We start from the raw sequence: 24496 nt of genomic DNA, 5'->3' as shown, positions 1-24496 counted from the left end.
CTTTTTGGTTTAGGTTGAAGTTGGTTGTCACTACCCAATAGAACTTTCCGCGCCATCTTCCCTCAGGCGCAGCATCCGTCTCCAAGCTGAAGTTGCACTTTTGTTACGGATCATGACCAGGCGCAGGCTGAATATGCAGAACCGCCTTGCCTCACTGCCGCCTCGTTTGAAGCAAGTAATTTTGATGATTCTGGTCAGGCGCTCACTCCCATCACTTTCATTGTCACTTTCATCAATACTCTCATACTCATATTCACCCTCATCTTCGTTCTCCTCTCCCTCATCTTCACTCTTGTCTCCGCCCCCGGCTTTTCATCCTCAATTCCACCCTTTTTTTCACCCTCAAACCCACCTGCAACTTACACCATACTTGTTACCTCTTGAGTTGAGTGATCTCCGACAAATTACCTGCCACAGCTTAGATGGAGCTTCAATCATGGGATGCCTTTCAAAAGACGTTGCCTCCTGCCAAGCACATGAAAGAAATCCATAGAAAGAACCTAGCACTTCGTCATCCCCAAACATGTAGCTGGGTTTTTGACAGGGAAATATACCGTCAGTGGGAGAATGAGAGCAATAACACGCTCTTCTGTATCGGTCCGCCTGGGGTGGGCAAGTCGATTCTAGCTGCCGCGGTAATCGACGAGTTGAAGACATCAGATTGTCTAGTGCTCTTCTTATTTTGCGAGAACCATTCTCAGCAAATGGATTTCCTCACGGGATGTCTGATCCAACAATTACTCGAGCGTATCGATTACGGCACAGATGTGGAATTGTTGTCGAAGCTCTCGGGGCCGAGGAAAGACGACAACGTCGGGAACAGCAATGGTCAAACGGCTCTTGAATCGTTGCTGTGTCACCGGAGCACCAAAAATGACACCGAGAGGGCAAGAATCTCACTCGTCTGGGATGGACTTGATAGACTTGACATTGAAGTTTCTCGCAGCCTTCAGTCCTTCTTCAGTCGCCTTCGTGCTCAGATCGACATCAAGATTTTCGCCACTTCAACGTTTGACGTGTCTCTGACAAACGAAGACAGTTCAATTACGACCCTACCAATGCCAGTTTCGGACACAACGGACCTGAAGGAGTATATCACTTCTCAAGTGAAGCCACCAGCGTCGTACTCGATCCCAGAGCACATCGAGTTTTACGAAATTATTTTGAGAGCAACTGAGGGGATGTAAGTCACAGTTCACCAGTCCTGAAAATTACTGCGTCGCTAAGTCATTCCAGATTTCATGTCGCGAGTCGTATCGTCGAGGAACTTTCGCCGATGCACACGAAGTTCGAGTTCCAACGATTCTTGAGACATTGGACTCAAGAACGTCGGCATCTGAACCACGTCTTCGGCGAACTAATTGAAGCGCGTTCAGATCATTTTCAGTCTGGTCTCGCTTCGCACGTCATCGACTGGCTTACTTTCTCTAACCGAGCACTCACAATGCTCGAGCTTCAGCATGCTCTGGTAGCGGACGTCTCAGAGTACCTGCGTGTGCCTCCGACGCCAGAGAAGATCGCGTCTGCATTGCACGGCATTGTAACAATCAAGGGAGAGCAGGGAGGACAGTCAATATCCTTTTTCCACTGCGCTGTCAAAGACTACTTTTGGCACGAGAGAAGCGACCGGGCTCCCAAGATTCATGACAACATCGTCAGCTATTGTCTGAGGCAGCTGTCGAGGATATCCTCCGACGATGGGTTCTGCAAGTCGGACGAGGACTTTGAAGAGAGGTTAAGCCACAACCCATTCTTCCTCTACGCTGCTTGTCACTGGGGGTTCCATACGCAGACATGTTCGGAGCCCGTTGCAGCCGCTATGAGGTTTCTAGACAACCGTGCCAACGTCGTAATGTCAAGCCAGGCCATTCTCATCGAACAATCCTCAACAAAGACACCCGGGTATACGCAGCGCGTCCCTAAGAACGTCACGGGACTACACCTAGCAGCTTATTTCGGGATACGAACTGCTGCTGAAGAGCTCCTCAGCGAGGGAACTGCACCGCTGAGCTCTGTCGACACGCAAGGTCGGACGCCACTTTGGTGGGCCGCGCATTATGGACAGGATAAGGTAGTCCGACTGTTTTGCCGAAGTGACACGGCCACACTCTCACTGCTTGTCGTGGCCAAAGAGAGGGATCTAATCAAAGTCTTGCTCGATGGCAAGTACAATGTGAATATCGCCGATGCCTCGCTGGATACCCCGCTGCACCACGCCGTACGCCGGAGCTATGGAAACATAGTTGAAGATCTCTTGTCCGCTGCTGCCAACGTCAACGTGCAGAACATGGGAGGCGAAACACCGCTTGCAATAGCACTCAATAATCGCAATAGCAACATAATCAACCTCCTCATTGGAAAAGGAGGGTATACTGATTTCGTGAATACGGCCAAGTTCCGCAGGGCGCACGGGTGGCAGGACAGCCAGACTCTAGAGATCTTTCGAGATGACAAGACCACAGTTCTACGGCTAAAGCCAGGAGACAGACGCTCGTTCGAGGATTGGGGGCCGACCGAGAGATTCTCATTGTAAGCGTCTCCATTCACCGTGGCCGCTGACTGTAACGCTTACCACTTTTGTAGGCAACAACAGATTCTCGGCGACGCCCCATTTTCACCTCAGCTTCGTCGTTTGACAGACAATCTTCAGATTGAGGAACTGAATCTCAAGATCATCTCACAAGAAGACAACAGGAGTCACATCACCTACTACATTGAGGCATTCATGTGGAACTCTCCCAATAATGACGAAGCTCTGCCTTGTGAACAATTAGTGCTGTGCTGGGATGTCTTCCGCGATGAGCAAACCCATCAATGGCACACAAAAGCTCACCTCACCACCATGCCACACATTTGGCTTCCGGATAATGGCGCGGTCTTTCTGAGGCACTTTCTTATCCATGTCAAACATACATGGCTTGCTTACTGCGATGCGAATCTCGTGGATCTCCATGTGCGTATCTCCTTTACCCCAGCATCATTGACTTTCGAGAGGTTCACTGACGCATTGCAACACGGCAGCTTCGCAAGAGAATCATTGAATCCAAGGGATCTGACCCGGCGCTCCTGGATCACCTCCTTGAGAATGGACAAAGGTGGCTCAGCCATCGTCATAACCTCTCCAAGGTCGCTTCCAGCATTCGGAATTTTGCGAGGAAGTACTGCTTACAGCACAACGAGACCGGCGATCTCGAGGAACTCACAGAGGCGATAGACCAGCTGGCTGCCGCGGTTGGAAAGAAGCTCGGTGAGTTGGACGAGAACTCGAGAGATCTCATTCAGCTGGTGGGTATAGACGGTGTTGCCAGTGTTGAACATGCCACTTACCAGGTCAAAGGAGTGCAATCTCGTATCTATTAAAGAAGCGCGACAGTCTGTGCACTCGTCGACGAGCATGAAGCGATTGAGCTGGATCACGGTAACACCACCTCCCTAACGTATAGCTCTACATACTAATCAACACCTTGACTAGTTCATCTTCTTACCACTAACATTCATAGGAGTAAGACTCAAAACTTCTCTGCTGCCCATGAATGCTGACCATCATGCAGACCTTATTTGGGATGAACGTAGACATCTTGGACGGCAAAAAGCCTGCTTGGTGGACTTATGTCCCTTTCGCCGCAGTCACTTCGCTTCTGACCTCTGTTGTGTGGCTTCTGTTCAAGTTTACTGAGGTTAGTAGAATTATGATCTCCACCTCAGTGTAAGCGTACAGCCAGAGCTGACCAGAGGCAACAACAGCTTGAGACAAAGATTGAAACGAAGGCAAGGGCATGGGTATCTCACGTCAAAGACGGTGTAAGCACGCGCGACGGCCAGGACGTACTGAGCAGATACGAAACCTCACCTAGAAGTGCCAATGCTCTCTCAGATGTAGATTCAGAAAGGGGACTCGGGATGACGAACAGGGTCTCGACGAGTAGACCATAGCAGGCTTGATACGCACATGGCAGATTTATTTGTACAGTCAAGCATTCCGAAAAGTCAGTCCGTATCTTTTAACCATTCTGTTGACGCCGGAATTCTGTAAATGACTATTGCTCTCCATAAGAGTCGTCGCTTTGCGACGGAAGTCATGGTCTATAGCCACAGCCTGATTCGAGCCTCGGCCTATATTATTGTAGGTTTTGATCCCTTGCCGCACCTCCCTTCTTTTCACAGCCAATCAAGATAGATACATATTGATGGACGAAGTAAGACGTGGAAATAGACCTGTCGCTTGTGCCGTACTAGCCAGCCCCCGGAAACTTGACTTGCTTGACTAACACAAACGAGAAACGCCCCTCTGTTCGGGTATTCCGGATGAACTGATTGGTCAATCGCATTTATGACTTTCGTTTGCCGCGTGGGCCTTGTCAAGATGCTCCCGAGGTTCTCGTGTCCCCCCGGCCGGTGTCCGGCTGGCAACTCTGGACTCCTCTCCCCGGTCTTTCGGCATCGTGGCCCGGCAGTCGTCGCGGAGCACGGAGCACCCTAATACTTGGCGCACGACCACTCATCGAGTGTCGCTTGACAACGACTGAGCATCATGATCCCCATTGGTGTCATACGAGGCCATAGTTACCTAATCCACCTCTTTCCAGAGCCTCAAGCAGGAACCAGCAGATGAAGCTATCTTATCATTCGATGTCCCGTGAAATCACAACTCCGGAGCGCTGGCTGAATCGACTGCCCAAAGGTGGGGGAAGAATACTCTGCCGGGAGCAATCGTTCCTTCCGCCCAATTACCGCCACATCTCCCGAGCAGCCCCTCCAAATTGCGGCGACCCCACACTCGAACTGTCAAAAAGCGGGCCCGTCTCTCCACGCACCGGGTGCTGCTGCTGCATGCCCCTCGTCGTGTTGTCCGGGGTTCGGAGACGAGGGGCAGGAGCTGTAAGGTACACCAGACTTGCCTACTCTTTTTCTTAAATCTTTCGTCACCTCGTTTTCTTCCCATCTTTCCCACACCTCCCCCTTCCCCTTTCACATGATTCTGTCTTGACGTTTCTCGTAAAGAGTATTCCCCTGACCCAGTCATCGTGACGTTTTTGCCAATCGGAGCTCGACATCCCTGGAGCTTCCTCATTACCTCGGCGAAACTCACCCGACTTGCCATAGTTTCCTCGCTCCTACATTCTCCGAGACGTTTTGGAACTACAATTTCTCTCTCTCCTCGTGACGGCATCCCCTCTAGCTCATGCTCTCGCGATCCTTCCGTCTCCTCTCGGCCTTCCAAACCAAACGCTTCCCCGCTAGGCTCTTCTCAACAACCGCAAAGATGCCCGTCCACCACCTCATGATCGGGACCTGGACCCCGCCAGGCGCAATCTTCACCGTCGCTTTCGACGACGAGAAGCTCACCCTCGAGCTCGTAAAGCGCACCGAGATCCCTGAGGACCAGCCGATATCATGGATGACTTTCAGCGTAAGTTCAGATCAGCCTACCCGCAGATCAGCTCGAGTTCGGATGAGCTTAATGGCATTCTATCCAAGAAACTGGCTTACACACATATGTACTTCACAGCATGACAAGAAGAACCTCTACGGCGCCGCCATGAAGAAGTGGGCAAGCTTCGCAGTCAAGAGCCCCTCAGAAATCGTCCACGAGGCCTCTCACGACATGACCCACGACCGTAAGTTCATTCTCATAGCAAGCGGGCCAATGTCACCTTATCGTGTTACATCACGACTACCTCGTCACTCTCATGAACATCTCCTCAACTAACACCGTCCCTCCCAGCCAACGCCGCCCTCTCAACAACAAACACCCGCGCAATCTTCCTCCTCGCGGCCCAAAAACCCCCCTACGCAGTCTACTGCAACCCCTTCTACAAGCACGCCTCCCACGGCAACATCTTCTCCGTCTCCTCCTCGGGCGCCCTCGAGACAAACGTCCAAAACTACCCCTACGACCCCAACACGGGCATCCACGGCATGGTCTTCGACCCCACAGAAACCTACCTCTACTCCGCCGACCTCACCGCCAACAAGCTCTGGGTCCACAAGAAGACCTCCCCCGACTCCCCCGAACTCGAGCTCGTCGGCTCCGTCGACGCCCCGGACCCAGGCGACCACCCCCGCTGGGTCGCCATCCACCCGACGGGCCGCTACCTCTACGCCCTCATGGAGGCAGGCAACCGCCTCTGCGAGTACGTCGTCGACCCGGCCACCCGCCTCCCCGTCTACACCCACCGCTCCTTCCCGCTCATCCCCCCGGGTATCCCAGGTGCGACCACGAAAATGTACCGCTCCGACGTCTGCACCCTCTCCCACAGCGGGAAATACCTCTTCGCCACGGCCCGCTCAAACAGCTTCGACGTGACGGGCTACATCGCCGCCTTCAAGCTCGACGACAGCGGCCACATCGAGAGGCAGATCTGCCTGAACCCCACGCCCACGAGCGGCGGGCACAGCAACGCCGTCAGCCCCTGCGACTGGAGCGACGAGTGGATCGCCATCACGGACGACCAGGAGGGCTGGATCGAGATTTACCGGTGGCAAGACGAGTTCCTGGGCCGTGTTGCGCGGTTGCGTATCCCCGAGCCCGGATTTGGAATGAATGCTATCTGGTACGATTGAGTTTAGGTCGGAGGATTCAAGGTAGCGGGGATAATAGGAGAAACAAATAAAAATAAAAATATAGAAACATACAATCAAACAATCACATCGACTTCATCATGTTACCAGGAAATTAGTGGTCCAAAAATTTGACTTGAAGAGCAACAACGGTGAACGAGCGCCGCAACCGCTCAGATTACTATGCGATATCATACAGGGAACAGCACCAACACCTACACAATCTTACTACGCCCAATCTACGACTTGTTTTTCCTCTTCTTCCTCCTGTTCTTCTTCTTACTTGCTGCCTGGCTATTGTTGCTGGTGCTCTGCGCCGTGCTTGACGCACCGTCCCCATTCTCCTGTTCCTCGCCTTCTGAATCGTGGCTAGAAGACTGCTTGTTACTCTGGCTGGTAGCCCGCGAGCGGTGTCCGGAAGAGCCCTTGGAACCTCTAGACCCGGCTTCATCGGAATCGGAGCTGGCGGCCTGGATGATGATTTTCCGCACTCCACTACTAGTCTCGACCACGTTTTCACTGATGCTACCACTTCGAACAAGGGGTCGGCGCTTGGGGGTGGCAGATCCTTCATCGATAACGTCAGTGACGCTTGTCGCGCTGCTTGCCCGACCAGGCGAGACGATGATGGTCAGGTCCGTCCGGGCTGCTTCGGGGCTTGCGCTCCGTGTGGCCTTTGGGCTGCCATGTTCAGGGACAGTTGGGGGCAAGTCGACTCCTTCAGGGGCCTTGGCGCCCTCGGCGTCGTGGTCGTGAGCGGCACTCGAGAGCCTAACCTGAGTCTCACTCATGCCCGCCCCGCCATAGCTCTTGCGAATAGCATGGACGCCACCCTTTCCGGTCAGCTTAGGGCGCATAAGGGGGGTATGCTCGTCCGTGTCATGCTCCAGTCTCTCCTCGCTGACTTCGCCAGCTATAGAGGCGGGGCGAAGATTGGGGGACGGGCTGTGGATCTGCGACAAGGGCGCTCCGGTCTGAACGGGCTTGATTTTGACGGTTGTAGACTTGGTGTTCTTCGGGTTCGACGCGCGGTTGGATGGACCGAGATGCTTGAGGTGTTGCTTGGCCTCGTCAAAGGTGGCCTTCACGGGAACAGCAGACGAAGTCATGCGCCCGTCAGGTCCGGCCGAGCTTCTTCTCATGAGGAATGTGGTTCTGGGCGCGCTGCTGGAGAGGTTCTCCGGAGCATCGCTGAGCGCACTGATGGAACCATTTCGTTCATGGGGAGGTTGTGGCTCGTCTCCGAATTCGATGAGATCACCGTTCTCAGGGATCGGTCGAGGGGACGGCTGGCCTGTCCTCTTGGTGATTCGGGCCTTCGGGGCGGGGGTCATGCGGCGGATAGCCTTGTGAACGTCAATGTAGACGTCGGATTCGTCAATGATTTCCCTGTTACGAGTCAGTAATCTCCCTGCAGTACAGTCGTGGTAAACTTACTCTCCAATAAGTTCCTCGATGACATCTTCAAGGGTGACGACACCAATAGCGCCGTAGTCGGCACCGGGGTACTCGGACACCAGGACCATATGCGACTTGCCCTCCTGGAAGAAGTTGACAATGTCCAAGCAGCTCGTCTCAGGGCGGGTCTCGGGAAGCGTCGCCAGTGGGAAATCCTTGACCTGCAGACAATCTTCAGGGTCGTATGTGATGAGAATCTTGACAAGAAGCATTCCAACGAAATCGGTCGGCTTTCCGGTGGCATGGATGGGAATACGGGAGTACCCCTCCGAAAGAATCTGGTCCATGGTCTTCTCGTCCAATACAGTATCCTCGGCCATGACAAAGACATCGTCCATTGGGGTCATGACGTTCTCGACGGGCTTGTCCTTCAGGTCCAAGACAGCACTGATGATGGTGACCTCGTCCTGGTTCAAGCGTTCGCCAACCTCGCCAAGGGACTTGTGCAGGGTGACCAAAGTCTTGAGGCCACTCTTCTTGTAAACGGTGCCGTGGTCCTCGCCCAACGCCCAGTCGAGGAGCTTCGCAGTAGGCCAAGCCACAGGCGCCATAAGCCACATGAGCAAAAGAACAGGCTTGGACATGTAACCACCGATTTGGAGACCGTATCGAACGCAGATGGATTGAGGTACGACTTCGCCAAAGATGACTGCCAATATGTTAGTAAAGGTCGTTTATCGCTAGGGAATATACTCCAACGTACCAATGAGAACAGTACTGCCAACGACGGCCTCAACGCCGCCGCCAAGACAGCGGTCCAAAACGACGGGTAGCGATTCGTTGACGATGACGTTGGAGAGAAGCAAAGTAACCAGAACCCAATGCTTGCCCTTCTTCAAAAGGTCGTAGACACGCTTGGCGTTCTTGGATTGCGATTCGTCGGGGTCACCGGCGACAACCTGGAGGTAGATGCTGTCCTGTCCCATCAGGCTAAGTGCCAAGGTCAGCAAACAGGTATAGGAGTTGGTAGGACATGCGAACAAGACAAGAACTTACGCAATGGTCAGACCTGCAAAGGCACCTCCCAGCAAAACCAGGGCAATGGAGGCACCCATGAGGGGCCAGAAAGCATCACCAGCCTCTGGCTCTTCATCGTGATGGCCTCGCGCGTGAATGGGCGCGGCGGCGACGGAGGAAACGCCCAGCGTCAAGGCTTTGGTAAGACCGAGAACGGCAGTACGGAAGACGCCGAAGCCGCCGGCATTATTGCCCCGTCGTGTCGGGACGACTCCCCTTGTGGCCATAATACTCGGCTCGTCAATTGAGGAATCGGATGTCGTGAGAGTGTCGTGGAGTAGTAGGTGGGAAAGCAGCGAGGTCAAGCGCACATTTTATGCGGCGGACGCGGGAGACGGGCGAGAAACGGGGCAGAGTCAGGGTGGTAAAGGTGCTGCACTCCACCTCTGTTTACCTGCAGCTGCTGTGCGTACGCAAGTGCACAAGGCGAGCGGGCAAGCTCCACCAAACGAGCCAAGATCGGAAGACGAGTGGATTCTGCTGTGGGTAGCGATGGTTCGAGTGACGGTGCCTTGCAGATGGGTCTTGCAATGGCACTTTGTTGATGATGTGAGGAGGGCTGCAATAGAGCTATGTCGAGGGTAGGAGTTTTTAGGGACGAGAGTTGAGAAAGTCAAAAACTAGAATGAATGAGAAAAACACACAGATGGTGATCAATAGCTCATGGAGACGGAGAAAGCACAAGGGCGCCGAGAGAGGTGAGAGGTACCCAGAGTTCCTAGCTTTGGGGGGCCGAGGGGCACCTGTCGCCGGAAGCTTTGCTTCTTTCTCGTTGGTGTGCTACCGAGAGCAGCCAATCATTTACTCTCGTGGCGCACAAGCTTGGCGTCATCAACGGTCGGGGGGCGGGTCGTCTACAATGCGAAGCCTGAGAGAATGATGCATCATTGCCGCAGAGACCTCAAGAACCTCCGCACTGGCACGCAAATTGTTCAAGTAGACTCTGGGTAGTACATGGGAGACAGCGCTGTCATCGGCACGTACCTCTCTCTCGAGGTCTTTAATTCGGCTATTCGGAATGGGCAAAAGTCTGTGTTGCGCATTTTCCCTCGCAACCTCGTCTCACTCGCCCCGCCTTTTGCCTTTCTTGCCGCGATACTTTTGTCTCGTCATTCCATAAGTGACGCCAGGGATTGTGCAAAATCTGGGGTAAATTATGTAAGACTTGATGAAGCAGCATATCTGTAAGCAGGTCTCCTGAGCAATTGATGCTCTGCCTGTTCGCTGATGTTCCTGAGTGAAGCGCAAGTCAATATCTCGAAGCTTCTTCCGGTTGAAGCTCAAAGTCAGGGTCGACCACATATCCAGGCCTATCCTTATCCGTACTTAGTGTATGCACATGTTCAAAAACTCTGATCGGTGCAATTGAACTATTTTGCTAGCCTGTTCCTTGCCTCCTGTCGACGTTACCTCGCGTCTGGGCACCAACCACTAAGAGCACAGAGCCATGTATCTCGCCTCAGTTTTTCGGTCTAGCAATACAAGCAAGCTGCTACATGCTGTCTTAAGGTACCGTACACATAATACCAGCCAGAGCTCGAGAAACACCATGAATAGTATCGTGTTAGGGCCTAGCAGAGCTCAACCTCGAAACACGTCAGTCAATCCTTCTGCTCGACCAGCTCACGCGCAGCTGTACGCTCAGGATTGCTAGTGCCAAGATCATGACCTCAAGGTTGGTCAGTTCAAGTTTGCAAGGTTGTGCCTTTGCTCTCAGCGCCTACAGACCTTGACGTGACATTGACCCGCTTTCAAGAAAATCCCCACGCCATTTGGGTTGTTTTGTGCATTTACTGGGAAGGCTTGCATAAAACTTCAGATGTGCAGGTAACTTGTCGCAGGAGCTGCAACAGCACGAGTGAACGGTCCTTCTTCTCTGCCGATACCCGAACTCTTACAACCAAACGTAAAGATGTTTATTCAGCTGCCAGTATCAAAATATGGCAAGAGATCTCGTGCCTCTCATGCATCTGGTGATAGAATTGCCAAACCTTAAATATTCCTCCAGATTGTCAATGATCTCGTTAGGCTCTAAATGTCCGCCCACTAGTGTTGCGATAACAATTATGAGTACCCAGTTATTTACCTCATGCCACCTTCCCCTTGAGCTCTGCCACTCGCCAATACGATCACAAATGTTGCCAAGCTCCACGAACTCGTGGGGGGCCAGTGGCCACCTTCGCTCTTGCCCACGTCTCGCAGAGAAACGACTATGAAGCACGTGAAGTGGAATCCACTCGGCTTGAATTCATCATCTACCTTGCGAATCCCCAGGGAAGCCTATTGGGATATCTTATCCTCACAACCTTACCAAGCTCACGTTCAAGATACCCTCTTCTCGCTGCAAGTCATCCACCACTTTACCGCTTATCTCTCCTCTTACGCCCAGTATCATCAATGCCTCATTGCCTCCTTCTGCCTTCCTCTCCTCGCCGTCCAAGCTGGCCACCTGCATGAAGGTGATATTGATCCCATGCTGGCCCAGCACCATACCGACACCGCCAATCTTGCCCGGCTCGTCATAGTTGTGCAGCACCAACATCGTTCCGTGCGGCTGAAAAGTTGCGCTGAATCGGTCTAGCTTCGAGATGTAGATGCTCTGCCCCGACACGTATCCCTCAATGACCTGCTCGCCATCTGCGCCGTGTGATCGGAGCGTCACCAAGCTGGCATACACTGCGTTCTTCGCTTCCCCGCTGTGCGTCTCGCTGATGATGATGCCTTTTTCCTTAGCCGTCAGGCTGGCGTTCACGATGTTGACATCTCGGCCGCCTGAGTCGCTGATGGATGAAACGAGCCCCTTTACCAGCGCGGCGTATAATGGTCGTGTGTTGGAGATGCCCGCCAGGTCGCCCTGATAGATGAGCTCGAATTTCCGGCCACCAATCATACCCCCTCGACTACCGACAAAGTGCTGCGTATAGAGCCCGCCCATCTTTTCGATGAGACGCACAAACGGTTGCAACTTGCGATACTCCTCCGGCATGATCAATGGCGCATTGACGGCTGCTGTTGGCAATCCACCGCGGAGGATCTCGGCCACCTGCGTACAGACGTCCATCGAAACGTTCTCTTGAGCCTCGACAGTAGAGGCTCCCAGGTGAGGGGTGGCGACGACCTTGGGGTGCCGGGTCAGGTGAGACGCTGTCGACTCGGCGACTGGTGGCTCTGCCGTGAAGACATCGAGACCAGCTCCGGCGATCCATCCCTCATCCAACGCACGAAGAAGCGCTGCCTCGTTGTACACGCCGCCTCTCGCAACATTGAGGACTCTAGCAGTCTTCTTCATTTGCTGGAACTCCTCCTCTTTCAGCAAGTCGAGTGTACTCGCCATCAGCGGAGTGTGAATGGTCAAGAAGTCTACAATCGGCAATAGACTCTTGAGATCAGCTACCAGCTCGACGTTGGCCTGGCCGGCAATCTCTGCACTGGCATACGGATCAACCGCCTTCACTTTCATGCCGAGGCCTATGGCCATTCGGGCAACCTTCATTCCCACCTTGCCGAGGCCGATAATACCGAGGGTCTTGTTGCCAACTTCGACACCAACAAGCTTGCCTCTCTCCCACTTTCCATCCTTCATTGTGGTATCTGCGCGGCCGACGTTGCGAGCCGTGGCGAGGAGGAGGGCAATCGTGTGCTCAGCAGCGGCAACGATGTTGCCCGAAGGCGAGTTGACGACAATGATACCCTGATTTGTTGCTGCGTCAACGTCAATGTTGTCCACGCCCACGCCGGCTCGTGCAACGACGCGGAGCTTTCTGCCAGCAGCAAGTACATCCGCATTCACCTTCGTCTCGGACCGTACAATCAGTGCGTGGTAGTTGGGGATCGCTTCGATGAGCTCTTCGGGAGACAACCCCGCGCGGTTGTCAACATCGTATTTGTCTTTCAGGAGTGCAAGACCATCTGAGGAAACCTTCTCAGGAACAAGGATGCGGAGTCTATCAGACGCGAAGGAGGACACCGTCGACGTGATCTTCTCGATTGCAGAAGGAGCCATGATGGAGGGACAATATTGAGCAAAGGATGGTTCAAGTGGGCGCGAACGTTTAGGAAAAGGATGGGAAGCAGCCGACTATTTCAGAAAGCCTAAGGTCGGAGCGAGAGATTTTGAACACAACAAACAAGTACACAAACGCGACGGCCGACAAAGGTTATATACCAACCAAGTATCCCCCGCATTGCGTTGTTAGCTACGTCCGATGTCGAAGTTGCCACGACGGGTGGAAGGTTGCACGTTGGGGCCGGCTCTCCAGGGACGACACTCTGAGATAGACGGAAAGCGATATCGCGCCCCTCCACCCTCAGGACAAATTGGCTCAGCTAATGGCATGTGCTAAGCTGGATGTCCGATGCGGGATATGACGCCGCAGGTCAAACATACGCGGACGCGAGAGACATCCTGCCTATGGCAAAGAGAGGATCTGTTCGAGAGGCCTCAAGATGCGACGGATTAAGGTGCGAGTCCAAGTCGCGGACGAGCGACCCCTCACTTCCCCCACGTTCAGCTAATGCACCGGCGTCCCGCCCCCGCAACTTTACTGGGCGGTTTACATGCTCCGGCCTTTTTCGCTCTGCGACATGTTTGCAGCCATCCATGCTGCTTGGAGCAAGCGCTGCCGACGTATCCTCGATTGGAGGAGGGCTGAGCTTCCAGGCGGACTGCAACCCGCACGACGTGGCACAAGGCGGTGATCTTGGGTGCTGTTGCAGGTCCGAGACGAGATCTGCTGGCGCCCTTGCCGTTGGATGGTCCATCAAGGTAGTGGTGAAGCCATCATATTCTCGCGAGAGAACCAGGGGAACCTGGATGGTCTGGAAAGAACCTGTTCATTCCGGAAGATGTACTCATTCTGCTAATCCTGATGTCGGTCGTAAGGGCGGCCTCTAGCCCTACAGGTCAAACTGCTATTATTGACGGAAGACTGACTAGAAACTTACATGCCACTCCGCACGCCAGCATTCATGTATGTGGGAGAGAGAATATGTGTGTGTGTGTGTGTGTGTGTGTGTGTGTGTGTGTATGGGCAAGGCTTCTGCTAGTTGAAGCGGTCTTCAGTCGGCTCTACCACGCTCAAGTCCCAAGTGCTCGTCTTCCCATTGACCACACCATTTGAGTAGAGGAGTATGTGTCCATATAGTAGTTCGCATGTAAGCCAGCAATGGCCAGATGGCTTCAACAACCATTTCGATTGCACTTTCCGTCATCCTGCATTTAGGCAGCTACTAAAGCTCGACGGCGGAAGCAGCAAGTCCTCGGCTGCCTACCCTGAAACCTACATGATTCCAACATATTGGAGGTGATCGAGGTAATAGCCCATCGAATTGCAACAGAGTGGCATCAAGAACTTGCCAGTTCTAGACGATAGAAACGAGTCAAACGTTAGATCTCTTATCTTTTACTTCTTCCACGCATCACCTTCTCTCTTCTAAACTCTCTTCACATGGACCTAGTGCAAGAATGCTCTAGGCCAAGTCTTCGCGACGTACTCAGGTACTTAGATCTTGTACTACGGTGATGATTTGCACCAGTGAGATTCTCCATATCTGAAAGAAAACGAACAATCTCACGAGAGATACAATGACCGGGCTTCGGCCGTGGAGGATGCATTGAATGAAGACTTAGCTACGAAGGCCCAAGAATACATGACTTAGACGCAACCGACTTGCAATGTATGGGCACCTGCCACTGAACCGTAGGCACCTGCCAAAGCATGTCACCACAGTCTGAGGACCCCACCTCCACTGCCGTCATCACTGCCTTAGGCAGGGACGAATTCTACGGTCTCGACCCCAGTTGCCCCTTACCTGGCCGGTATCAGCGCCGCGTGGAGTCTGTAGGCAATTCATAATATCAATCCCAGGCCCACGGCATTCAAGGTCCAGGTTGTCAACTTTGCGATCCTGCGCTGCGTCCCCTTTTCTCCGACTACACCTGCCGCCACGACGAAATAAGAGCCATCCGTCGAATCGTTGCTTCAATCTCCCTCCATCACCTCCCGCCGTCCACCTCCCACAAAACGATCAAAGGCCACCATGTCTAGAAGACCGCCCAATCCCGCCGCCGAGAGAGCGGCCCAAAACCAGCAGACCATCAAGAGCCTCTTGAAACTGGAGTGCAACAAAGTATGCTCCGATTGCAAAAAGAACAAGCGTAAGTCTCAGGCAATTCGATCTTGATTCAATCTGGGATTCCCGCTGACTGTGTCATGATTGCAGACCCGCGATGGGCCAGCTGGAACCTCGGTGTCTTTATCTGCATCCGGTGTTCAGGCATTCACCGTGGCATGGGTACGCACATTAGCAGAGTCAAGTCTGTCGATCTCGACTCCTGGACCGACGAGCAGCTCCGAAGCATCCTCAGCTGGGGCAATGCGCGCGCGAACAAATATTGGGAGGCCAAGCTGGCGCCCGGCCACGTTCCCTCGGAATCCAAGATTGAGAACTTTATCCGCACCAAGTACGAGCTCAAGAGGTGGACAATGGACGGCCCCATTCCCGACCCCGCCAGCCTCGACGTAGACGGTGACGACGATGTACCCTTGAGCCTGGTCAAGGAGAAGCAGAATGTCGAGCGCAGAGAATCGGTTCGCAAGAGTTCCGTCGGCAAGTCCGCCGCGCCCCCCAGAAACGTCGCTGCCCCGCAGCCGCAAATCGATCTTATCGGCGGCGATGATCCCATCCCCAGAGCGAGCACCGCCGGCCCCCAGCCCGGCAAGGTACCCCCGAAATCCGATCCCGCTCCTCCCAAGGCCACGAGCACCAAGGATTCTCTCCTGGGCTTGGACTTCTTTGGCGAGCCTGCCGCCCCCCCTCGACCAGCCAGCACCAGCAACACCGGTGGAATGGGAGGGCCCTCCAGGCCAGACCTCAAGCAATCCATTCTGTCCCTGTACGCCTCTGCCCCGCGACCGCAACCCCAGCAGCAGCAACAAGCGCCCCAGGCTCAAGGCGGCGCATTCGGCGGCATGCCCTCGCCCACCTTTGGTCACCAGCATCAGCAGTCCTTTGGAGGCATGAATGACGCTTTCAGCAGCCTCAGCTTCTCCAACAACACCACCAGCCCCAAGCCTGCCGCGGCAGACCCGTTCGCGAGCCTGTCAAGCCCGGTGAGCAGCACGAGATCACCACCGCCTGCATCGTCATCAGGCGCCTTTGGAGGTCTCAGCGGCGGAAGCTTCTTCGACTCCAAGCCCGCAGCCGCACCCGCGCCCGCTGCGCACCAGAAGCAGCCGTCCAACAGCGGCTTCGGCGGATTTGGCTGGTCCAGCTCCCCTGCTCCGGCTGCAGCCCAGCCCAAGTCCGCTCTGCCAACGTCTTCCATGGGAGATCTGTTCGACCTCTCCGCTCCCTCCCAACCCGCCGCCGCCCCGAGCAAACCCTCCCCCGCCCCCGCATCCAGCTCCGTATTCAACCTCTCTCAACCCAAGGCACCTTCCCCCGCTCCCACACCTGCTGCCACCAGCACAATCAGCTCAGGAAACTGGTCTGGATCCGACGTCTGGGGCTCCAACGCCTGGAGCACGCCCGACGCGACCACGGCTGCCGCTGCACCCGCGGCCCCCAAGGCCGCGGAAGCGTCCAAGCCCTCCCTCGGAGGCGACTTTGGCGGATGGGGCTCCTCTGGAGGCCTCTCATCCAACTCATTCGCCAACACACCAATCGTTCCCGGAGCGTCTGGCGGCTTCAGCGCCGCACCCAAGGTTGCGGCGGACGAGGAGTTTGGTGGATGGACGAGCAGCACCGAGCCCGCCGCCGGCTCTGGTTCATCAAAGCCTATCGGAGGCGGCAGCGAGGACCTCTTCTCCAATGTTTGGCAGTAAATGCAGTAAATTGCGAGAACATCTTGGGCGGCATGGGTCTCTGGGGTAGATAGGACGAGCTTTTTTGCAACCTATCGCAGGGCACATCATTTGCGTTTTGGCACATAGACACTCGATGAAAAACGTGACGACATGTTTGGAGGCAGGGCAGAAGAGAGAGAACGAGAGTCTCATGGCATCTGTAATTCAATTGCAAAAGCGTCATAGATGAAGAATTTACCAGAAACCTTGAAGCAAAAGATGGAAACCTCCAATTCTCAAAACGTAAAAACAAAGTGCACGCCTTGCTCAGTCAGTTTGCTGCTGGTGATGATACAATCAGTCGCCGCCGTGCTACCCCCCAAACTCCGATTCCATGCGCAGGGTATTTGAACATCCACGCCCGTCATATATCTGAATACTCCCGTTATGTTTGTTTCCCTTCATGTTTGATGCCGAGGCCCCGATGTCGGATTGGACCTCCCCCTTTACTCCGTTGTTTAAATACGAGAAAAACTCAGTTCTCCCTTGGCGGCCGATGTGCTCTGCTCTCCTTGTCGTTGATTTCCCCCATACTATGCAGTTCTCTGCCTGCTTGTCGTAAAATGTAATCTGTTTAGTGTTCCTCCTTAGAAGAACAGCTTGGCGATGTAGTAAAGGACGATAAAGATGCCAATGATGATGCCTGACAGCTTGAGGATGGCGACCTTGTTTCCAGAGGCGGCCATGCGGGTTAACCGGCCGGCGGAGCCCTTGAGCTGGGTCGACATGGATGAGAACGTCTCGGACTAGTAGAGCCATATGTCAGTGACCTATCTCAAGAAAAGACTGATGACTTGATGGACAGAATATGGGCAGGATGGTAGGGGTCAGAGTTGCACAAAGTGCTGGTTCTGTCGTCAAACAGCAGGTCTTGAGGCTGCCTCCGAAACACGGACCAATGTTCCTCATCATGTAATACCAGGGGTATCTTGCCAACGAAATGTTGAAAAAGGGGTTCAGGAAAGGAAAGCGGAGCGAAAAGAGAAGGCGACGAGGGAACATACCGTGCTGTCAATGACCTCGTGGGCGCGCGCATTGTCGTAAATGTCGACGGTCACGCCTCTGAGGGCGGAGACCTTTGCTGAGAGCTCGTCGAGACGGGCGTTGTTTTGGCGTTCGCGCTCGTAGGCTTCTGACATTTTGGCAGAGTTTTCTTGTTCTTTTCCTCTAGGGAATAGGGGTACGAAAGTTCTTCGATGAGACTTGGTGAGAACCGGCGGTGGCAAAGTAAATCCCAGTACCCGAGTAGTGCGGGTTGTTTTCTGGGTGTCGTTCCTCGCCGCTGAGGCTTATGGCGAGTTGCCGCGCGTGCGAGATCGTCAGTCTCTGAAGGTGGCGTGTGGTTGCAGTCGTTGAGAGACGACTATGCCACGATCTAACGCCGCACTTTTCTCGTAGATGTGATGAGCGTCCTCCTAGCGGTGACTGCTTCGTTAGAAGAGGAGAGGAGTCGGATGTGGTGCGCGATGGTTTGTGGTTGGTAGTTCGTGGTTCGTGAGGTTTGATGATGAAGTTGCAAAAATGGTCAATTCTGGCGGCGAAACCAATGACGGCGGAGGTTTCGGGGGCCGGTGCGTCTTTCCTCACAAAGGCGAGGCTGGAACTGCGCGGATGGAACTGGAGCCGGGTGGGCCACTGCCAGTCCCGTCAGCAGCAGGTGGTCACTGCGCGGCCGAGGCGTCCATCGCTGCTGCCCGCTGGTGTGGGCGCGCGCTGCTCGGAACGCCATCCTTGACGGTGGGGGTTGCGCGTCAGTGGCCTGCGCCACACTGGCGCCGAACCCGAACAGACAGAAGTTCAGAAGTACCCCGCGAATTACCTCACTCCGTCCAGGTCACGCCTCCTTTGCGCCGCCTCACCAGGGCAGCCAGAGCCCAGCTTACACCAAGCTCCCCCGGTCCATGGTCCGTGATTTCTCGAATTTTTGCTACGGCTATCCCAGCCCGGAGATAATGAAGGGGCATGTCACCTGGCACTCGAGAAGAAGTATTCATGATTTGAAAGCTCCTACCAGCTGAGATGACGCGCTCGAGTGGATATCGATGAATTATTGCGCTTCGTTTGTTTGATGAACCTGCGTCGTCCGATACGAGAGTTCGGCTGAAAAGCCATGAAAGCTTAAAAAGAAGCAAGAAGCAGGAAAGAAAACAACAATTGATGCCCATTCTCCTTCCTCCCGGAACACTTTCCATCCGCCAAGCCCAACGGGATTAATAAGATTAACAAGACGTGCCTAATGTGACTAGGAGAAAAGCAAAGCAAAGCTCACGGCACATAGCAACCGATGAAGGAAAGAACTTTAGAAGAGGCGCAGGCCTCTCGGCGGCTCTCATCCTCACCTATCGCGGCACAACCCCACTAAATCGTTAATTACGCGGAGGTGTGGGTGCACGCAGCTACCTTACTGCGGGAACCGTGGACGAGGAAGGATCCCCAAGAAACCGTATCCGTAATACCTACTTACCTACGGATACCTAATCGCAATCCCAGGCACACGCTTTCACCTTTTCGTGTCTCTCTTTCTTCTTTCCCTCTCTTCACCTCCAACACTCGACACCTTTTTCACTCTTTCTTCCTCCCCTACCGAATCTCGAGGAAAAAACATCCGACTCAATCGTAATTCCTCTCTCTCGACCCCTCGGTACACCGTCAGCATGGGCCTCCACAACCCGCTCCCGTCGTCTATGGCGTGTAAGTCCACCCATTATTTTTTGGCTGGTGCCGGTGATCCCGCTGCACCATCGCACCCGTCATCCTGTTCAGTCACAACAGATGAGCTGACCGAACCATAACAGCGGAATGCAAAAAGTGCGGCAAGATCCTGACGTCGTTTATCGACCCTCGTCAAGCCTTCAGCCCCGACAAGATCATTCCTCCCTCCGTCCTCGCCAACGCGAAGGTGAGCCATATTTCCCACCCCGCGATCTGCCATCCCCCGCCTGCCTTGGCGCATTCGATGCCCAGAGGCCTCCCACCGCTCACGATAACCACCCCCAAGCCGATGCGATACTGACAGATAATGCGTGTAATTAGGGTCTTGCGATTCTCACCGTCCTCAAGGCCGGTTTCCTCGGTTCCGGCCGCTTCGGTAGCGGTCTCGTCGTTTCGCGACTTCCCGATGGATCATGGAGTGCGCCAAGCGCTATCGGCACGGCAGGTGCGGGATTTGGTGGACAGATTGGTTTTGAGTTGACCGACTTCGTCTTTATTCTGAACGATGCGAGTGCCGTCAAGACCTTCGCGCAGGCTGGTTCGCTTACGCTTGGTGGAAACGTTTCCATCGCCGCTGGTCCCGTGGGCCGCAACGCCGAGGCCGCCGGTGCCGCTTCCCTGAAGAGTGTTGCCGGTATATTCTCCTACTCCAAGACCAAGGGTCTTTTCGCCGGTGTTTCGCTGGAGGGTTCCGTGATCATCGAGCGCCGCGACGCCAACGAGAAGCTGTACGGCACCCGCTACACCGCCGCCCAGATCTTGACCGGCAGCGTCCGCTCCCCGCCCCAGGCCGCGCCCCTAATGAACATCCTCAACTCCCGCGCCTTTAATGCCGGCCGCACCGGTCAGGCTAACGATTCCATGTACAACGACATTCCCGTTTACGACCAGGGCCAGGGCCAGGACGATTGGAACGGCAACAACAGCCGAGAGTTTGGAAACAACAACCGCAGCAGTGTGTTTGGTGGTGGAGATAGTGGCGCCAGCGAGTTTGGAGGACCCAAGAGATCCAGCACATGGCAGGACGATGTCTATGATAGACCTGCTGGAGGCGGTTTCGGTGGAGTTTCGCGTTCCAACACTGGAGTCTCACGCTCCAACACATTTGCTTCAAGAGGCAATGACGACTACGTCTACAGAGACAACCCGTCGCCCAGCTACGGCCTCAACGACCAGAAGACGGGTCCTCCTGGTAGACCGGCTGCTCCCAAGCCGAACTTCACTGGCAAGGCGGCCATGCTCAAGAAGAACGAGGCCGTTGCGCTGTTCACATTCGATGCCGACCAGCCTGGTGATCTAGGATTCAAGAAGGGCGACGTTATCACGGTGCTGAAGAAGACCGAGAGCGAGACTGACTGGTGGTATGTGAAAGGGTGTTTCTTTGTTTTACGGGTGTAAAGCTGACATTCACGACAGGACCGGCATGATCGGAACGAGACACGGCATCTTCCCCAGCAACTACGTGAAGATGCGTGAGTAAGCTGAACCGACGGCTCGAACGCGAACCTGGTGCAAACCCGAATACCCAAATGTTTTCCATTCAAAGCATGATCGAACCAAAATGCATACCTGATGCAGGTACAAAGGGGATAGTGGAGGAGAACAAACGCCACCGCAAGATCCTATTGCTTTTTCATGATACTCCGGATGGTCCTTTCTCATCCTGCTTTCCAACGACGTCCTTAATGATAACGACCAAACCTCGTTTTAACAAGTCCTGGCGTTTGGATCAAGGAGGCGCGGGAAGATGTTTCTTCTTGTGTAATTGCCTCACAGCATAAACGTCCATCATAGGCCATAGGCTTTGGGGAAACGAAAAGAACACTTCGTCTTATGACACATTTTTATCGCACCATTCGTATCCCCGCGTGACAAATCGACTATGTGATGAGGCAGTGGCACAGATGGGGTCTATGGCAAAGACCACATGCGGCCCGGACTGGCTTTGGTTGTGCCTCAAGATTCCGTGCCCTTGGGAGAACCTTCCCCGTCATGGTGTTGTGAAATGAACCGAGGCAGTTCCACGTACATCGAAATAACACAGATCAACAGGTGGGTATCAGAGCCATGATGTCAGGAAAGATCGACGTTTGCCGCTTGCCGACGGGTACGAAGCAGGGGCAACTTGTTTCAGTGGTCCTTGGGACGATCTGGGGAAAGCTTGTCGATGCGGGTTGAAACGTTGTTTCTGGAGCTGGTTCTTTGCTGAGTCAGGAAACGTCCAGCAGTGCAACTTCAATCCAAGTGAATCTAGAGGTAGAGAGGACGGAGCTTATGTCCGGTGTCCTTATTGAGAACTACAAGACAGTTGTGCTTTTCTAAGTATGGCTCAAGCTGCATTTCCTTCATCGATGCTTAACCGAGTGGTTTACCATGACAGACGGCTGACGTTGTATGTAGCTCTAGACGGAGACTCCGTTGGAAGTTTTTCGACAACTCCAGTCGGGAGGATCTCCTTTGTCTTACTGCCATGCTTCTAAGGCCTATAAGCCCAACAAACATACATTTCGAAAGTAGAAGGGACGAGATAGATAGCTTTGGCAAAGCGAGTAAGATGTTCGACAAAGAACTAGGCGTCGCCTATCCGGTTACAATACCCACATTGATTATGACTTGCACAGCCGGTCTTGCTTGCGACCCCAACTCTGGGAGACCTCCTACTGCGGAGGATCAGTCGCTCTGACCAGTTCCATTAAGAGGAGGTTCCGTCGTGTGATTCTGGGGCGAGCCATTGTAAATGTAGCAGCAGTGAAGAGGTTGGTAATAAGAATCCACTTTCTATTGTTCGTAGACACCACACCTACCTCGATTACCATTATTGCAGAGAAACCCGCTTACGCAGCCATAGGTAGGTACAGCAGCGACAGCCAGCCTCTCAACAAGGTAGGTAGGCCGGCCCAGCTGAAGGCCCACGCCCCGTTAGCCCGAAAGAGTTTCAGCATATTTACTATCTGTCGGATTGGAAGTCCAATTCGACCTCGACGTACGGCAGACGGCCCTACTTCCGATTATCGCAGCCTGCCCAACCTACGGTTGGAACCTCCCTTTTACACCTACGCAGCAGATTATATAGTCAATTGACCTACTTCGTCAACCCACGGTTCGAACCAATCAACCAATATCCCTGTGATAGGGATACCAACACTATCATTGTCGGAAGGACCCAGGTATCGCTGACAAGAACCCTAACAAACCCTTTGATTCCACTGCGAACCAATTTCGATCTCGCCTGCGGCTTCTCAAGGCCTGGATGCTCGCCTTGAATCGTCGCTATCAGGGCCCACTACCGACAGATACGGTTCCGCGGATTCCTAAGCGTTGTTGCCGATTTGATGAATTGAGCAATGTTCGAGAACCATTTTGGGGTTTATATGCTCGCGAAGCTGTGTCGTTCAGAAGAGTGACGATCTACATCTTTGTGTCTGTGGCATCTTCTTTCGCCTTCTGTCTTTGGTATCTCGTAGGCTCCGGGGGGGAAGTTATTGATCTACAAAACGCCACTGTGCCATTGATGGTCGCGCTCACTCTGATCAATCTGTCACTCATATGGATATCCAAACATTGATTTTCAATACGATTTCTTGTTCCTCCACATTCTGTAAAGTCTCAGCATGCAGTTTACGGTAATCCCCAGACTGCCTGGTGAACAAATGGGCCTGTAAACAACAATCTTCTTCTTGATACCGTAAAAACTATTCGAATACTAAGCAAATGAGACTGGTCTACTATTTGTGGAAGGAACAATCCATCTACACCAAGAAAAGATCCCAAATCGTAATGAAAAACAAGAGAAAAGTTAACTCTAATCAAGCTGATGTGGTACCCAAGAAACCGCGCCTGTCGACTGTTCCACGTGACACCAGGTTTGTGCCGTTAGATCCCAGGTCCAATATCTATGTGCTTCATCTTCTTCAAAGTCTCTCTGGCTTTGACCCTTGCGTGAATATTCCTCCTCCCATAGCAGATCCTGGCTGGAAAACGCTGGGTCCATCTCCTGCCCGCCTTTCCCCTCTCCTGTATCAGTCAACCTGTACGATTCATCAAGAGAGCGACAACATATCGCTTGATGGACCCTGCCTGCCGGCAAACCCTCGGAAGCAGTGCTGGTGATCAGAGAATCTGAGGCCAGGCGTGATTCCAAGCTAGACAGGCCATGACTTTGGGATGAGCTTCCTCTAGACGATTTGGTGCTTGAATATAGACTTGGATCTGACTTCGATCCTGAAAGCCCCTTATTTCTACTCGATTTTTGAGTCTCATTGCCACTCATTTGGTCGTAAGTCTGGTGGACACTGCTGGCTGGTTGAGGGTTTGCCGCAAAAGCGCTGGCACCTATTAGCAAAAGTACCGCAGAGAATTTCAGGGCAATAGCTTACGGATAGAAGTTCACACTCTTTCAGCGAAGGATAATGATTTCTATGGGCAGGTGCTATATTAGAAGCACAATGCACCGCCAGATCAAATAAAATCAGTGAGCATTTTCTGGACAGTTATAAGTCTATATATGAATGGTACGATAAGTAGGCAGAACGGCAATACCATCTGAAGGACGTTGGAAGCAGTAGCCTCAACGTCAGCAGTGTTACTACAACAACCACGACATGCAATCCGTACCCCGGGCCTTCGTCAAGGCGGTTAGTGAGAATAACAGGATTCTAAAAGGAAGTTCCAGGCGAGAAATAGGGCCCTAGTCGTAGCCAGCGGCTATGGTCGCACTTGGTAGGCCATTGGATTTGGGGACTAGATTGGTGAGGCGAATTCCTTCGGGGTTCATGGATGGAGAAGTGCGCGGGCAAAGCAGGATCAAGAAACCATGCATGTGCCTTCGGTGTAATCATGCATTTTCAGGGCGATCAAGTTGGAAGATTGATACGAGATCACCAAGAGATCGCTTTTAGTAC

General features: G+C 53.5%; 9 protein-coding genes across 9 annotated transcripts; 5 read left to right on the top strand and 4 right to left on the bottom strand.

Moving 5' to 3' along the window:
- Positions 1-422: 422 nt before the first annotated feature.
- On the top strand, positions 423-3710 carry CTAM01_08499 (uncharacterized protein; the record flags this gene model as incomplete). Its single annotated transcript, XM_060524519.1, has 7 exons — positions 423-1183; positions 1237-2529; positions 2584-2953; positions 3022-3285; positions 3338-3418; positions 3473-3502; positions 3552-3710. 7 exons carry the CDS (start codon positions 423-425, stop codon positions 3708-3710), a joined length of 2958 nt encoding a protein of 985 aa, XP_060380738.1.
- Positions 3711-5263: 1553 nt separating this feature from the next.
- On the top strand, positions 5264-6564 carry CTAM01_08498 (carboxy-cis,cis-muconate cyclase; the record flags this gene model as incomplete). The annotated part of the gene is made up of 3 exons (XM_060524518.1): positions 5264-5410; positions 5510-5618; positions 5726-6564. The coding sequence occupies 3 exons, from the start codon at positions 5264-5266 to the stop codon at positions 6562-6564; spliced, it is 1095 nt and encodes a 364-aa protein (XP_060380737.1).
- A 236-nt stretch (positions 6565-6800) lies between these two features.
- On the bottom strand, positions 6801-9263 carry CTAM01_08497 (uncharacterized protein; the record flags this gene model as incomplete). Its single annotated transcript, XM_060524517.1, has 4 exons — positions 6801-7950; positions 7999-8668; positions 8723-8949; positions 9016-9263. The coding sequence occupies 4 exons, from the start codon at positions 9261-9263 to the stop codon at positions 6801-6803; spliced, it is 2295 nt and encodes a 764-aa protein (XP_060380736.1).
- A 2072-nt stretch (positions 9264-11335) lies between these two features.
- Positions 11336-13039, bottom strand: CTAM01_08496 (phosphoglycerate dehydrogenase; the record flags this gene model as incomplete). Its single annotated transcript, XM_060524516.1, has 1 exon — positions 11336-13039. The coding sequence occupies one exon, from the start codon at positions 13037-13039 to the stop codon at positions 11336-11338; it is 1704 nt and encodes a 567-aa protein (XP_060380735.1).
- A 2036-nt stretch (positions 13040-15075) lies between these two features.
- CTAM01_08495 (uncharacterized protein) lies at positions 15076-16862 on the top strand (the record flags this gene model as incomplete). The annotated part of the gene is made up of 2 exons (XM_060524515.1): positions 15076-15193; positions 15259-16862. The coding sequence occupies 2 exons, from the start codon at positions 15076-15078 to the stop codon at positions 16860-16862; spliced, it is 1722 nt and encodes a 573-aa protein (XP_060380734.1).
- A 608-nt stretch (positions 16863-17470) lies between these two features.
- On the bottom strand, positions 17471-18022 carry CTAM01_08494 (uncharacterized protein; the record flags this gene model as incomplete). The annotated part of the gene is made up of 2 exons (XM_060524514.1): positions 17471-17629; positions 17888-18022. The coding sequence occupies 2 exons, from the start codon at positions 18020-18022 to the stop codon at positions 17471-17473; spliced, it is 294 nt and encodes a 97-aa protein (XP_060380733.1).
- A 382-nt stretch (positions 18023-18404) lies between these two features.
- Positions 18405-18836, top strand: CTAM01_08493 (uncharacterized protein; the record flags this gene model as incomplete). The annotated part of the gene is made up of 1 exon (XM_060524513.1): positions 18405-18836. One exon carries the CDS (start codon positions 18405-18407, stop codon positions 18834-18836), a length of 432 nt encoding a protein of 143 aa, XP_060380732.1.
- A 701-nt stretch (positions 18837-19537) lies between these two features.
- On the top strand, positions 19538-21075 carry CTAM01_08492 (SH3 domain-containing protein; the record flags this gene model as incomplete). Its single annotated transcript, XM_060524512.1, has 4 exons — positions 19538-19574; positions 19679-19782; positions 19917-20956; positions 21012-21075. 4 exons carry the CDS (start codon positions 19538-19540, stop codon positions 21073-21075), a joined length of 1245 nt encoding a protein of 414 aa, XP_060380731.1.
- A 2322-nt stretch (positions 21076-23397) lies between these two features.
- Positions 23398-23865, bottom strand: CTAM01_08491 (uncharacterized protein; the record flags this gene model as incomplete). Its single annotated transcript, XM_060524511.1, has 1 exon — positions 23398-23865. One exon carries the CDS (start codon positions 23863-23865, stop codon positions 23398-23400), a length of 468 nt encoding a protein of 155 aa, XP_060380730.1.
- Between the last annotated feature and the right edge of the window lie 631 nt (positions 23866-24496).

Source organism: Colletotrichum tamarilloi (genome assembly GCF_030869305.1).
Source record: "Colletotrichum tamarilloi strain Tom-12 chromosome Unknown Scaffold_30.1, whole genome shotgun sequence".
In the NCBI taxonomy this organism is placed as follows: Eukaryota; Fungi; Ascomycota; class Sordariomycetes; order Glomerellales; family Glomerellaceae; genus Colletotrichum; species Colletotrichum tamarilloi.
Note: the sequence above shows the minus strand (reverse complement) of the source record. Positions and strands in the feature narration are given on the sequence as shown.